At 44.7% G+C, this 15,616-nt stretch overlaps 1 protein-coding gene across 1 annotated transcript in view; it reads left to right on the top strand.

Annotated features, from left to right (window-relative positions):
• The window catches only part of VIM (vimentin), a 28,723-nt gene extending 13,744 nt beyond the window's left edge, over positions 1 to 14,979 (top strand). Inside the window, exons 3-9 of the mRNA XM_040352466.1 lie at positions 2,473 to 2,568; positions 3,655 to 3,816; positions 5,326 to 5,451; positions 8,147 to 8,367; positions 12,753 to 12,796; positions 12,999 to 13,081; positions 14,485 to 14,979. Coding sequence (XP_040208400.1) covers positions 2,473 to 2,568; positions 3,655 to 3,816; positions 5,326 to 5,451; positions 8,147 to 8,367; positions 12,753 to 12,796; positions 12,999 to 13,081; positions 14,485 to 14,529 — 777 coding nt within the window. The 3' untranslated portion in view covers positions 14,530 to 14,979. The remainder of the gene's footprint in view (positions 1 to 2,472; positions 2,569 to 3,654; positions 3,817 to 5,325; positions 5,452 to 8,146; positions 8,368 to 12,752; positions 12,797 to 12,998; positions 13,082 to 14,484) is intronic.
• Positions 14,980 to 15,616: the final 637 nt, after the last annotated feature.

Below are 15,616 nucleotides of genomic sequence, written 5' to 3' on the forward strand. Positions count from 1 at the left end.
CTATTGTGCCTACTGACAGCAAGGATGGGACACTATTCCTCCTACTGACACCAAGGATGGGACACTACTCCGCCCACTGACACCATGGATGGGACACTACTCCGCCCACTGACACCATGGATGGGACACTACTCCACCCACTGACACCATGGATGGGACACTACTCCACCCACTGACACCATGGATGGGACACTATTTTATCCACTGACACCAAGGATGGGACACTATTTCACTCACTGACACCAAGGATGGGACACTATTCCGCCCACTGACACGAAGAATGGGACACTGCTCTGCCCACTGACACCATGGATAGGACACTACTCCACCCACTGACACCAAGGATGGGACACTATTCCGCCCACTGACACCAAGGATGGGACACTATTCCACCCACTGACACAAAGGATGAGACACTATATTGTCCACTGACACCAATGGGGCATTGTTACCATTGCCAAGACACCTTTTACTCCCAATGGCCCCTGCAGGTGTCAATGTAAAGTTAACGACACCCCCAGATCAGTTTGCAGATCACAGTGTGAATTGTAAAATGGTGCAGGAATCGGATTGCATAGGTGTGAACACCCATGCAATCCGACTGCAGTGCGGACCAAGAAAAAGGGTCCTGCACCATTTTGGTGCGAATGCAATGCGATTTCAGCCATACAGTTTGTATGGCTGAAATCGCATGACACAGACATCGCATGTGATGTGCACAGCAATGCGGTGCAAATCGCATGCGATGCCTGGCATTGCACTAGTGGGAACCGGGCCTTATAGTATAATTCAAGACAATATAGTTAGAAGGGCCCTGACCATGAAGCTTACAATCTAATAGGGACTGAAAATGAGAAAGTTCTACTTTAATAGCTATTCTTTCGATCATTTTATCAAAAATCCTCGTTATCATTTTCTGAAAACCTAGACTAGCCAAGATACGCTTTGCAAATGGTTATTATTTTATACTTATTTCTGACACTGAGCTCTATTGTGGGAAGAGCAGCCAGGGACACAATGGTGGATTCGCTGCTGACATGTTTTGCACCCACTGTTCTTCCTGAACACAGCACTCTTTGTGCCATGCCCTTTCATACGTTAAGTGACTATATGAGGCATTCATGGAGGTCCCAGTCACATGCTCAGTGATCAGCTGTTTCTTGTTTTGCTCGGTCTGTTAGGGTTACTAAATGCTTTAAATTTTGCTAAAGCACAAACTCAATACAGAAACTTACAGTGTGGTCCAAGAAAGGAGTCACTGCCATTGATTATATAGCGGGCCTCACTAGTAGTAGATAGTTGCTTTGTTATTTTACAAAATGTATGTAGTGCCCTCCATTTGCACCTCACTTTACAAAATAAAGAGAAACAATACAGTACAATACAAGAGGGTTAGTATGACCCTGTTTTTGAGAGCTTACAATCTAAAACAAACTAAAGCCCTAGGGGGTTTGATGTGGTCCTTTGCTAGCCTCTAATCAGCCCTTGGGGCACTATTCCATTCACAACTGACACTAATGATGGGGCACCATTCCACCCACTGACACCAAGGATGGGACACTATTCCACCCACTAACACCAAGGATGGGACACTATTCCGCCCACTGACACATGGGATGGGACACAAAATTATTACACCAACTGACACCAAGGATGGGACACTATTACACCCACTGACACCAAGGATAAGACACTATTCTGCCCACTGACACAGAGGATGAGACACTATTGTGCCCACTGACAACAAGACTGGGACACTATTACACCCAGTGACAACAAGAATGGGACACTATTGCGCCCACTCACACCAAGGATGGAAAACTATTACACCCACTGACAATAAGAATGGGACACTATTCCGCCCACTGATACCAAGGATGGGACACTATATTTCCCACCGACATCAATGGGGCATTATTTGTTACCAATGCCAGCACACCTTCTACTCCCAATGACCACAGTTTGGCCCCTTTAATGTCTGAAGGATAGTAAACTTTGTTTAGAAAGTTTGGAGACCCCTGATCTAGAACATCTAAAAGCAAAAAAAGCAATTTCATTTCCAATAAATGTTCAATATCTATATTAAGCAGTGGCTCTCACAGACACCAACGATGGGGCACTATTCCTTCAAAAGACACCAATGCTCGGGCACTATTCCTCTCACAGACACCAATGCTGGGGCACTATTCCTCTCACAGACACCAATGATGGGGCACTATTCCTCTCACAGACACCAATGCTGGGGCACTATTCCTCCCACAGACACCAATGACTTTAAGCTCAAAAATAAAAGTGGGTCTCTCACAAGTTGATTCACATGCCGTAGATAAATAAGTCCTTTTCTGAGCAATATATTAATTTTAAATAAAAGTACCTGAAACACAATGGTTGATGTGGTGTTTGAAAACGGTATGGATGTGTAACCATGTATGTTACTACAATAAACTAAAACAAGCTCCTTATTGCTTACAGGATGTTGATAATGCATCTCTGGCACGTATCGACTTGGAGCGCAAACTGGAATCCCTCCAGGAGGAGATCATCTTCCTGAAGAAGTTACACGATGAAGTAAGTTTGTGTTCCATTTGTGTTGCACTGTCATTTTTTGGGGGGGGGGAGATCTTAGTATGGAAATAGAGTATATCTCAACCAAGAACAATATTTTTTCATTTTTTTTTTTTTTTTAAGCTCCAAATATGTATTGATGTAGTAGGCACTGACACAATTTGGGTAGTAGAAGTCTAAAGCTGGCCATACATTATACAATTTTCTTATTCAATTTCCTTTAGATTTACCTTCAACTATGTAGTGCAAGAGCCTTCCTGATTGGATACACATTGAAAGTGTTTAGGTTTGACCTCCTATTATATGGTTTTGGTAAATCTTTAGGAAAATTGTATAATGCATGACCAGTTTAATTTGAATAATCTTGCCTTAGGCTGACATACTGTATGCCCAGTAGAGCTGCACGATTCTGGTCAAAATGAGAATCACGATACTTTTGCTTAGACTAAAGATCACGATTCTCTCACGATTCTCAAAAACTGAATGCCAGAAACCCCCCAAATAAATAAACCTGTGATTTATCTGAAAATATGAATATATAAAAAACAGACCAGTGATATGTCTATAATGTTAAAGATCATATAACTCCTATGAAAAAAGCAGAATCAAACTTTGATTCTGCTTTTTTCATAGGAGTTATATGGTCTTTAACATTATAGACATATCACTGGTCTCTTTTTTTATAATTTAGAAGCAGTACCGCCGGCAACCACTGGGTGGCTCATAGATACACACTACAGTTGTACAGATCTGCAAGAGAAGCCCAGGCATCCATCCAGCGGCGCAGGCTGCTGACGTCGGTTCCGATATCGGCGCCATTTGCGGTCCATGCTGGTTACGTGGAACCAGCCGTGAAACAGAAGAATCGCGGGTCATCCCGAGATTGCGATTCTCTCCGCGATTAATCGTGCAGCTCTAATGCCCAGTAGTGATTCTTCTCACTTTTCCTACACCCAATTTGTGGGACTAAGGCAATATTCAAAAGGGTGCACCGTATTCTATCATTAGGGATTAGTGGTTTTAGCAAGTTAGTTATGTATGTTCTATTTCAATCAAGCTTTACCAAGTGGTTCATCTTCTCGTTTTCAGGAAATCCGTGAACTTCAATCTCAAATCCAAGAACAACACATCCAGATAGACATGGATGTGGCCAAGCCTGACCTCACCGCAGCTCTGCGTGATGTCCGTCAACAGTACGAGAACGTTGCTTCTAAGAACCTGCAAGATGCCGAAGAATATTACAAGTCTAAGGTACAGCAATGAGACTGAAGAAAGCAGCAGAACATATTTTGACTTTCCTATTATCTGAGATCTTTAGTATACTGGCGAAAAATGCTAAATTGAGCGGGGTTGTTTAGGACCTTTGATGAAGGGGCCAAAACTGAAAATGGCTGGGCTTGTATACTAGTGGATTTCTAGGCTTTGGGTAACTTAGCGGAGGGTGTAGCTAACTCTACCACAGGCTTAGCCAAGGGAAACAAACAAGAATAATGTGACCCTTTACATTTAGCATGCATGTAAAGCTAGTGATGCACTCAGCAGCATCTGCTCCATCACCTGTTTTAAATGCACTCCTTCTTTTCCCAAAATGTACAGACTAAACTTTGCTGTTAAATCGGAGGTTCACCCTAAAAACAATATACCATTCAATCCAGCATACTGCCGACATGTACAGTATGCTTTTTTATTTATTTTTTCGGTTTACATACCGTAGTATAGGTATTTCCCCCCCGACTTCCGGGTAATGAATCCCACGGGAGTGGGCGTTCCTATTCAGAGACTAAGTGATTGACGTATGACAAACGCTTCGCCCCCGGCGTATAACGGCCGTCACCAGTTTCCGAAAGAAGCCGAACTACGAGTCGTCTCTATACGGCGCCTGCGCACCGACGTTCGGCTTTTTTCGGAAACTGGTGACGCGTCTTTTGTGCCGGGGGGAAGCTTTTGTCATACGTCAATCACTTAGTCTCTGAATAGGAACGCCCACTCCCGCGGGATTCACTACCCGGAAGCCGAGGGGGGGAAATGCCTATACTACGGTCTCTAACAACTCTCCTACCCACCCTAGCCACTGACCGACAGAAATCAGCGACTTGTGATTGTTACAGAAAGGGCGTTATTGATGTGTGAGTGCCATTGACTGTCTGGCTTCACCTCCTCTCTGGGGAAAGATGGCGGTGTTCAATCAGGGAATAACTGACTTAATGCAGTTAGAGTAAAGCAGAACTTTTGCTGACTGATTTATACACTGGAGAGTTGTGTACAAGCTGTATAGTTCAAATTTAGCAGCAGTTTCTATCACAATTAGAAAAGGAAAGGATTACTTTATCCTCTTGCCAAAAACCATATGTAGGGTGTCAAGGAGGGTAGCTTTAATGCTTACACGTTGAACATATGTAACCATGGTAGCTGAGGTTGCAGTGCTGGGAGCATGCAATGGGTGCCCATATATACAGTATGAGGGCAATAAGGTCCACCCTTCTTACCAGTGGGGTTGGAACTCGATCATGTGACCACTGTGACAGCCAAGCACAGTGGTCACATGATTAGGAAGTCTGTCCCCCGCCCCCTTTCACTGCCGTAAGACCCAGGGGCTGCAGAAGGCAGAAAGGGGTTAAAAAGGTTTGGGGAATGACATAGTCACTTCTTTTTATTTCCTGATCTGATAGCTGGATACATCTTTGGTGTCTACCACAAACTGATATATCTGTTTGGAGACTGTCACTACAAATGTTAAGTCGTCACTTTTATGTTTTCCAGTTTGCTGATCTGTCTGACGCTGCTAACCGCAACAATGATGCCTTGCGCCAGGCTAAGCAAGAGACCAATGAATACCGCCGGCAGATCCAGTCTCTCACCTGTGAGGTGGACGCAATGAAGGGATCTGTAAGTAAAACAAGATTTTTCCTTGGGTATACTTTGCAGTGTGTATGGGGCAGGAACTATGTGTGCATAAGCCTTTTTTTTTAACAAAATATAATTGTAATGATATATTAGTGTATATTCTCACTCATGCGTGCGCGTTCGCGCATGCACGTCATAAGTACAGCAGCCCAATAATTTAAATGGGCTGCCACACCTCCGAGAAATGCTGGGAAAGAAGTCCCTGTCCCTGGTTAACTTTAAATATAGAAAACTGTAGTTTAGCCACTAGAGGGAGCGTTCACTGACTTAGTGGAATCTTTTCCTCTTTAGCAATATCTCCCTCCCTCTTTAACAGTAATTGCGATCGATAATGGCGGCACAGTGGTGTAGTGGTTAGCACCTTTGCCAAGTAGTAAGATGGGTCTCTGGTTCAAATCCCAACCACGACACCACCTGCCTGAAGTTTGCATGTTCTCCCTGTGCCTGTGTGGGATTCCTCCGGGTACTCTGGTTTCCTCCCAGACTCCAAAAACACGTTGGTAGGTTAATTGGATCCTGTCTAAATTGGCCCTAGCATGTATATGTATGAATCTGAGTTAGGGACCTTAGATTGTGGGTAGGGACTGTTGTAAATGTATAATATATATGTAAAGTGCTGTGTAAATTAACAGCGCTATATAAGTACCTTAAATAATAACATACCAGCCACACAGGGAGTGCATTGGTTTCAAAACTTCATCTGGCTCTAAAGCCCTGTACACACGGCAGGGATTCCTGGCAAGCTTTTCTTGCCAAGCCGTGCATACAGACAGCCATTCAAAAGAACTGTCGTTCTACGACGAGCCGACGCTTGTCACATTCGATGCCATCGCCGCCATCTTGCTACACCCTACACTATGCCTTGTATGCTACTGCGCATGCGTCGAAGGCTTATTGAGCATGCGCGGGTTTACCTTCGGACAGGCAAGCATACAGACGACCGGTTTTCTCGGAAGGAAACACTCTGCCGGGAAACCTGACGATAAAATGGAGAGCAGGTTTCTTGGCTGTTTTCAAGACGGGAAAACTGCTAGGGAGCATACACACGGCCGGGATTCCCACCCAAATGCTCTCCTGGCAATTTTCCTGCCGGGAAAACCGGTCGTGTCTACGAGGCTATACACTTGCATCGTGAGAGAGCAGCAAAGCACAGCTATTGGGTAGCAATCCAAAGCAGGAATCCAAGTATTTAATGAGCACATATTAATGCCCCCCCCCCAGTACATAAAGATACAAACTAAATGTACAAACAAGGGCTTTAAAATATTTCCACGCATTGATGATATACATAAGGCTGACTTCTTACATAAAAAAACACTTTGAAAATACTATGCATGCAATAATGTTTAATAAATAGGGGTCTATTAATACATAAAATGAATCACAAATAATCCCGCTAAGGCCGGGTTCACATATGTGCGGCCGCGGTTTCCAGCATGGGGTCCGGTGCGGTTCAGGCGCGATTCAGGTCCAAATTTTTGCCTAAATTCACACCCGAACTGGACCAAAAAATGCACAGGACCCTTTCGGAATCCACAGCGCGGCCACCCCGGACATGTGTGAATAAGCTTCATTGTGAGCCGGTCACAATCGCATGTCATGCAAATTGGATGTGGTGAAAAACACATCCAATACGCACATATGTGAACCTGGCCTAATGAATCTAATAGGTTAATTTTTTTTATGATCGTCAGCTCCATTTAGTGTCCATAGTGCAGTATTTTCCTTATTGAGGAATTTCAGGAAAGTGCCACATTATGGCCTCTAGATGAGGATGACAATTATAGGAAATAAACATATTAGATATATCAGGGAGATTATTTGTGATTCCAAAGAAAAAAAACATAGAGCTGACTGGGACCCAACCGTCATTAAATAGGGCACATAAGATGGGCAGGGGAGTGGTAGGGAACACCAGGTAAAATGGATGCAGCTCCTCTCAAATTAGGTTTGATAGGATAAGTTGAGATCCTAATGCACATATAAAAAACAAACACAAGAGGGCGCTCCTATCTAGGTGTAGCGATTTATTAAAAAGGATAAAAAAGACAATAAAAATGCACTCACTAGATAAAAGTAGACCCTATGGAGGTCTATATGGGTTTATGACAAGCCTTGGTCTACTTTTATCTAGTGAGTGCATTTTTATTGTCTTTTATCCTTTTTTAATAAATCGCTACACCTAGATGGAGACGCCCTCTTGTGTTTGTTTTTTATAGGATTATTCGTGATGGCTGTGCAGATGCCAAGACATTTTTACCACAATTTTCACATTTTATTAGACAAATATGAAATCTATACTGTTTTGACCCAGCAAGTGGATCTGTAGGTTGCTTTCCACTTGTTTACCAAGCGAACCTGTACTTTGTCCTTGCACTTTAATAACAGTCTTCGCAAATGCTTATTTTTAACTTCCCTTCGCTCCCCACCACTCCACTTGGTTCATGCAAAAAAGGTCATGCAATGAAGTCAAAAGCTTTTATGATAATTGAACAGTAAGTGCTGCCATCTTTTTCTATAACTAAATCCCATGCAAAGGCTTCCTATCATGTGCAGGACTGAGGGCACTGTGCTATAATCATGTATTAATGATATCATTTGACTGACATTGCTGGTTATATTGCTCTTATAGCCTGAACATTTTTTCTATCTACAAGTAAATTGTTTTGTCCTACAGAACGAGTCTTACGAACGCCAGATGCGTGAGATGGAAGAGAACTTCTCCCTTGAATGTGCTAACTACCAGGACACTAATAACCGCCTTCAGGAAGAGCTCCAGAACATGAAGGAGGAGATGGCCCGCCACCTGCGCGAGTACCAGGATCTGCTCAACGTAAAGATGGCTCTTGATATTGAGATTGCCACTTACAGGAAACTGCTGGAGGGAGAAGAGAGCAGGTAAGAGAAGCAACACGGGTCTGGTTATCAAACATGCAATTTGGTATTTCTATTGTAGTGACATAAAGACAATATTAAATCAGTCTCTCAACTTTAACTGATCATATGTGCAGCAACAAGGCAACTGCAGATAAACCAGCGGCTAAGATGGCAGCTTTCTTGGCTGTAAAGTAAAAAAAATCCACGTGCTTACCAGCCACGATCGCGTCTTTGCTTACATCTGCAGCCCGGACGTGATGTCATAACGTCGTGCCCGGGCCTCCGATGGTCATAGAGATGACTGGTCTCCATCTGGTCACCGGAAATCTCTATGGTCATTATCCGGCAGCGGCTGATTCTTTCTCCGTGTCCCCCATGGCACGGGAGAGCCCAGAGAAGCACCAGATGGCGACAGGGAGGATGTCGCCTGTAAGAACGATCAAGTGGCAGAACTGCCGCTGCGATCATTCTTATGGTGTACAGAATTGCCGGCTGGAAACCCCACTGAAAGTCAAAGACGTCCTATAATGTCCTTGGGCTATGTAATAACATCAAAATGTATTTAATTGCACAAATTTAAAAAAGATAAAAACAGAGGTCGTCATATCTGTACAGAGGTTTCCACTCTACATGTTTCACCAGGAATATGGCTTCCTCAGGAGACTCATGAAACGCTGTACACAGTATCACTATAAATAAATGAATTTTTTTTTTTACATTATTAACTCAACTCTATACATGAATAATGAGCTTTACAAGCTTCTGAATACAGAGAAATTGTATAGGTGCTTCCATCTTCCACCATACCATACCATATCCACATTCAGGGTGAGGTTTTCTATCAGATGACTTATTTATTCATTAGTTTGTCTACAATTTCTCTGTATTCAGAAGCTTGTACAGTTCATTATTCATGTATAAAGTCGAGTCAATAGTGTAAAAAATGTTTTTCATTTATTTATAGTGCTACTGTGTACAGGGCTTCATGATTTTCCTGAAGAAGCCATATTCCTGGTGAAACATGTAGAGCGGAAACCTCTGTACATATATGACGACCGTATGAAACTGTCACCTCTGTTTTTATACAGTATCTGATTTTAACTTTCTGAAATTTATACAATAAAATGAATTAGATTTTATTAAATAGTTGTAATTTGTCTTTAGCACCTTAAAATACCCTTTTCCCACCATATGATTAAAGGAGGGTTTATTTTCACGTTAAAGCGGATGTGCCACTAAAACAATATATTAAAAGCTAGCAGCTACAAATACTGCAGCTGCTGACTTTTAATATAAGGACACTTACCTGTCCTGGAGTCCAGCGGTGATCGCAGCAGAGGATGAGCCGATCGCTCGTCACCCTGCTGCTCCCCCCTCCATCCACGGTGAGGGAACCAGGAAGTGAAGCGCTGCGGCTTCACTGCCCGGTTCCCTACGGCGCATGCGCGAGTCGCGCTGCGCCCGCCGATTGGCTCACACGCTGTGTGCTGGGAGCCGAGTGTTCCCAGCACACAACGGGCGACAGACGGGATGTGACGGAATGCCCGTCTTTCGCCCGTAGCGTGTGGCCGGAAGTGGGTGCAAATACCTGTCTTTAGACAGGTGTCTGCACCCCCCTCCCCCCTGAAAGGTGTCAAATGTGACACCGGAGGGGGGGAGGGTTCCGATCAGCGGGACTCCACTTTAGGGTGGAGGACCGCTTTAAGTGCTGTTTAGTGGAGGAGTAATGTGAGGGAGGATACTGTAAGGAAAAAGACCTATGCTGCCTATGAGAGAAAGCTGCATGGTGGAGGAGCTATGCTGTGTTTTCTAAGCAGAGAGAAGCTATGTTGTGTTTTCTAAGCAGGGGAGGGGCTATGCTATGTGCAAAGGAATGGAGGACCAAGGCTGCAGTGATTGTAGTAGGCAAAGGGCTAAATTTAGGAAGAATGTTGCAGGTGCAAAGAGGAGTTATGCTGTTTGCATTGTTGCTTTCAGAAGGAGTTTTGCTATGCTTAAAGGAGTTGTAAAGAAAAAAAAAATTCACCTTAATGCAATCTATGCATTAAGGTGAAAAAACATGTGATCATGCCGGCCCCCCCCGAGCCCCCGTTTTACTTACCTGACCACTCGAAAGTCCCGCGTTCGGTCCCGAGATCCTCTTCGCCGCTCAGCCTGGCCGCTGATTAGCTAGAGCGGATGGATTGAGAGCAGCGCAGCCATTGGCTGGCGCTGCTGTCAATCACATCCAGTGACGCGGCACGCTAAGGGGCGGAGCCGAGTGATACAGTGAGCGGCTATGGCCGCTCGCTGTATCACGGGAGCGCGCCCGCAAGGACTCGCCACCATGCGAGCTCTCTCGCATGACTGTGGTGAGTTCTTGCGGGGAGGACCAGAGACAGCCGCCGTGTGACCCCAGAAGATGTGGATCGGGGCCACTCTTTGCAAAACGAACTGCACAGTGGAGGTAAGTATAACAGGTTTCTTATTTTAAAGAAAACATTTTTTTTCCTATAGTAACCCTTTAAAGAGGTTGTAAAGGAATTATTTTTTTCCCTAAATAGCTTTCTTTACCTTAGTGCAGTCCTCCTTCACTTATCTCATCCTTCCATTTTGCTTTTAAATGTCCTTATTTCTTCTGAGAAATCCTCACTTCCTGTTCTTCTGTCTGTAAGGCTTTCTCTTTGGTGTGGAGAAAGCCTCTTGAGGGGGGAGGGGGCGAGCAGGCAAGTCAGGACGCTCTCTACTTTGCAGATTGAGAAAGGAGCTGTGTGTTAGTGGGTGTCCTGATACTCCTGCTCGCCCCCTCAAGAGGCTTTCTCCACACCAGGGAGAAAGCCTCGCATTACTGAGTGTAGTTACAGACAGAAGAACAGGAAGTGAGGATTTCTCAGAAGAAATAAGGACATTTAAAAGCAAAATGGAAGGATGAGGTAAGTGAAGGAGGACTGCACTAAGGTAAAGGAAGCTATTTAGGGAAAACATTTTTTTCCTTTACAACCCCTTTAAGAGAAAATTGCACATTAGAGGAGGTTTGCTATGTGTAAGAAAATGCTGCAGGAAGAGGTACTATGCTGTTAAGAGAATATTAGTGGAGGGTTTGGCTTTGTAAGAGAGAATGTTGCATGGTGGGTGGGAGTAGCCTTCCTGTCTGTAACGGAAAGCTTCAAGCAGAAGGGCTATGCTATTTGCAATAGAACATTACTCAAGGGAGGTGTTTTACTGCTGTTTTGAGACACTGTTGCTCAGGGGAGGCGCTATACTGCTCTCAAGAACAGGATGCAAGTGGGGGATTGCTGAATAAGTGCCCATTCACACCTAGGCGTATATACTCCTGTAGCGCGACGCCGCAGCAGCCCCCGAGACGCTGGAGGGATGATTTCACATTGCCCTCTATGGAGATGGTTCACATCTCCATGCCGAACGCCGTACGCCTGCCGCCTGAAAACAAGTCCCGGACCTTTTTTTCAGGCGGCTTTCGGCGTTCGGCATAGGAGATGTGAACCATCTCCATAGAGGGGGTAAAGCTGCATTCACAATCGCGGCGTTTTGTCGCCGCAAATCACGGTACAAAACGCCGCAATTTGTCACCGTAATTCGCGGGACAAAACGCCGCGATTTTGTACGCCAAGGTGTGAATGCAGCCTAAGAATGTTGCTTGTGGGAATAACTTTGGTGTATGTGATACAATGCTATAGGCAAAGTAGCTATGCTGTTTTTGAAAGCATGTTGCTTGGAGGAGGGGTTTTGCTGTAGTAGGGAGGAGCTTGTCTCTGCAGGTTGTAGTGGCAGTCCTGCTTGGCACACTGAAGTGGCAAAATAGGGGGAAAAGTATTGAGCTTGAAATAGTGGGGTTCATTTGCTAAGGCTGGGTTCACACTACTACACTACTTTCATCCTACTTTGCTCTGTGTTCAATGTTTCCCTATGAGAGCGTCTTGTAGCGTCCTACACAAGTCGGTCCGACTTTGAAAATGCTCCCTGTACTACTTTTGGTCCTACATTGATCCTACTTCAGGCCCATTGAATATCATTGAAGTCGGACCAAAGTAGTATCCTGTTCATGAAAGTAGGATGGATGTAGGACCAATGTAGCAGAGCAAAGTAGGATGAAAGTAGTGTAGTAGTGTGAACCCAGCAAACTGGAGAGTGCAAAATCTGGTGCAGGTGTGCATGGTAGCCAATCAGCATCTAACTTCAGCTTGTTCAATTAAACTTTGACAAAGATCCTGAAAGCTGATTGGCCATATATTTTACAATTTTGTTTATTCAATTTCCTTTAGCTTTACCTTCAACTATGTAGTGCAAGGGCCTGCCTGATTACGCACACTGTTTTAGAAGCATATTTATCTTTATTATCTTTATTACTGAGATAATGGCCATGGCTGTTGGATTAACATAAATTCAATTTATTATTTTGTTTTCAGAATTACCATTCCAGTCTCTTCCTTCTCCACCATGAGCTTGAGAGGTAAATATATATTTTTTTATTCATTCCCTTACACGTCTGTAAATCAGTGTATAAAGGAGAGGGTCAGGGTGCTTCACGGGGAGGGATTCCTCAAGGGCACAAGCTCACAAACCAACATCAGAGTTCAGGCAGTGGTAGGTGGTTGTGTTGGTTTCTATTAGTATCTAGTATGTTTCTAAAAATTGTATTTTTTATTTTTCAGAAACCAACCTTGACTCTCTCCCAGTAGAGAGCCATTCTAAAAGAACACTTCTAATCAAGACTGTGGAGACCAGAGATGGACAGGTATGTAGCATTTGACTACAAAATACAACTCGCACATCTAAGGGCTCTTTCACACGGAGCGGATCCGTATTGATCCGCCCCGTGTGTGTGTCCGTCGGCTCAGCGGGGATCATCCGTAAATCCCCGCTGAGCTGTCGGCGGACAGGGCGGTCCCCGCACACTGTGCAGAGACCGCCTTGTCTTTCCTCCGCTCTCCCCAATGGGGAATCGGATGAATACGGACCGTGTGTCCGTATTCATCCGATCCGTTCCGCCAGACGGAAGAAAAATAGGGTTTTCTTCCGTCTGAAAAAGCGGATCTTTGCGGAGGCGGATCTTTACGGACGCTAGCGAATGCATCATCCGCTAACGTCCACAATCCCATAGGGATGCATTACAAGTCCGTAAACGGACTTGTAAAAAACGGTCCGTTCGTCCGCCCGTGTGAAAGGGCCCTAAGACATCCTAGGCTTGTCCTGATACCACTTTTTTAGGACCGAGTACAAGTACCGATCCTTTTTTTCCAAGTACTCGCCGATACCGAATACCGATACTTTTTTTTAAAATGTGTCCCCAAATGCAGCCATGTCCCCCCACAGATGCAGCCATGTCCCCCCACAGATGCAGCCATGTCCCCCCCATATATGCAGCCATGTCCCCCCATATGCAGCCATGTCCCCCCCATATGCAGCCATGTCCCCCCATATGCAGCCATGTCCCCCCCATATGCAGCCATGTCCCCCCCATATGCAGCCATGTCCCCCCCACATATGCAGCCATGTCCCCCCCATATATGCAGCCATGTCCCCCCCATATATGCAGCCATGTCCCCCTTACCTGCATGCTGCCGCACCGCCGCTTGGTTAATACGGGCGGGGAACATTACAGCTTTCATTTGAATAGCTGTAGTGTTTTGCGCCACGCTGCGTATAGACACTCCCCCTTGCTCGGGATTGGACAGTTCACCCGAGCAAGGGGGAGTGTCTATACGCGGCGCGGCGGGAAACACTACAACTATTCAAATGAAAGCTGTAATGTTCCCCGCCCGTATTAAACAAGCGGCGGCAGCAGCGGGGATGCGGTGGCAGCGGCGGGGGCGGGGGGGGGCGAGTATCGCATGAGGCATCAGGGGCATTTGCGGGAGTACAGGTACTCCCGCAAATACTCGGAATCGGTCCCGATACCGATACTAGTATCGGTATCGGGAGAACCCTACTAGATCCTTCATAATTGATCAAAAACAAGAACAGTGGCTATCCCTACCCTCAATCTTAACTACACGTGTATTTAAAAATTTAGAACATATATAAACTGTGGGGCAGAGGCCAGTATTGGCGAGCCTCACCCTCGAGTAGAGGTAACTTTAGAAACACCACCAGATCTCTCACAAAATACCAATTAATGATACAAATTTATTTTGACAGGTCATTAATGAGAGCTCCCAGCACCACGATGACTATGAGGACTGAAGACACCCTTTTGAACCCTAGAAAACCTTGACCAGCAACATTTTCTTGTCCCTTGTGTTTCAACCTTGAAGAAAACCAGCTTTCAAGTGCCTTATTCTGATAATTCAAGAGCAGGAGATAGACCTCCTATAGAAATGAGGTTGGCGGATTGCATACTCTCCAGCTGTGGGGGAACGTAATGTCCCAGCATGCTTCTGGCTGGAAGTGCATTCTGGGACTCCTGTTTCACCACACCTTGAGAGCCGCGGGTCTGCTTGGCCTGCTAAATAGAGTAATTAGCCACTGGATTTCCAGGGAGTAGAGTCCATACTGAATGACAGTGGTCTAGTTTACAGACAATATAAGAGCAATATGTTGTGCCGCAATACTGTTTTTAAAAAAGTCCCAAGAAAGCTTTTTACTTCCAAGCAACCTTTAAGTGCTTTAATAAATCTTTAGAAATAAACTGTGCTTTGCTGTTTGTTTTTATTATTTTATTACGATAAGACTAATGCCTTACCTTTGGGCCTTTGATATGTGAGAGCGTCAGATTGATAAATGAGATAGCTTTTCACAGCAATAGTTGATACCAATAATAACAGGTCTAGCACCTCTTAAAGGGTTTGTAAAGGAAAACATTTTTTTATCTTAATAGCTTCCTTTACCTTAATGCAGTGCTGTTTTCATGTCCTCATTGTTCGTTTTTGCTCTCAAGTTGCTGTAATTCTTCTGTGATCTCCACACTTCCTGGTTGTCTGTTTCCTGATAACCACAGTACTGAGCTTTCTCTCTGTGGTCACTAATCAAGGAGGTGTGATTACTGTTAGGTAGATTCACACACATTGGCCTAACTTTAGGGCGGCCTAGCCTAGCCTGTTTAGGCTACACCGCCATAAATTAGTTAGGCTAGTAGTGATTCACAATCTACTTACCTGCTAATTTTCGGCGTAGCCTAAAACGAGCGGGCGTAAGGGCGCCTAATTCAAATTGGTTGGAGGGGGGCGTGTTGTATGGAAATGAGGCTTGACCTCAAGTTTTTTGACGTTTTTTTACACTGCGCATGAGCCAGGCGCCTACATTTCCCAGTGTGCATTGCGGCTAAGTAGGC

Source organism: Rana temporaria, chromosome 5 (genome assembly GCF_905171775.1).
Source record: "Rana temporaria chromosome 5, aRanTem1.1, whole genome shotgun sequence".
NCBI classification, from domain to species: Eukaryota; Metazoa; Chordata; class Amphibia; order Anura; family Ranidae; genus Rana; species Rana temporaria.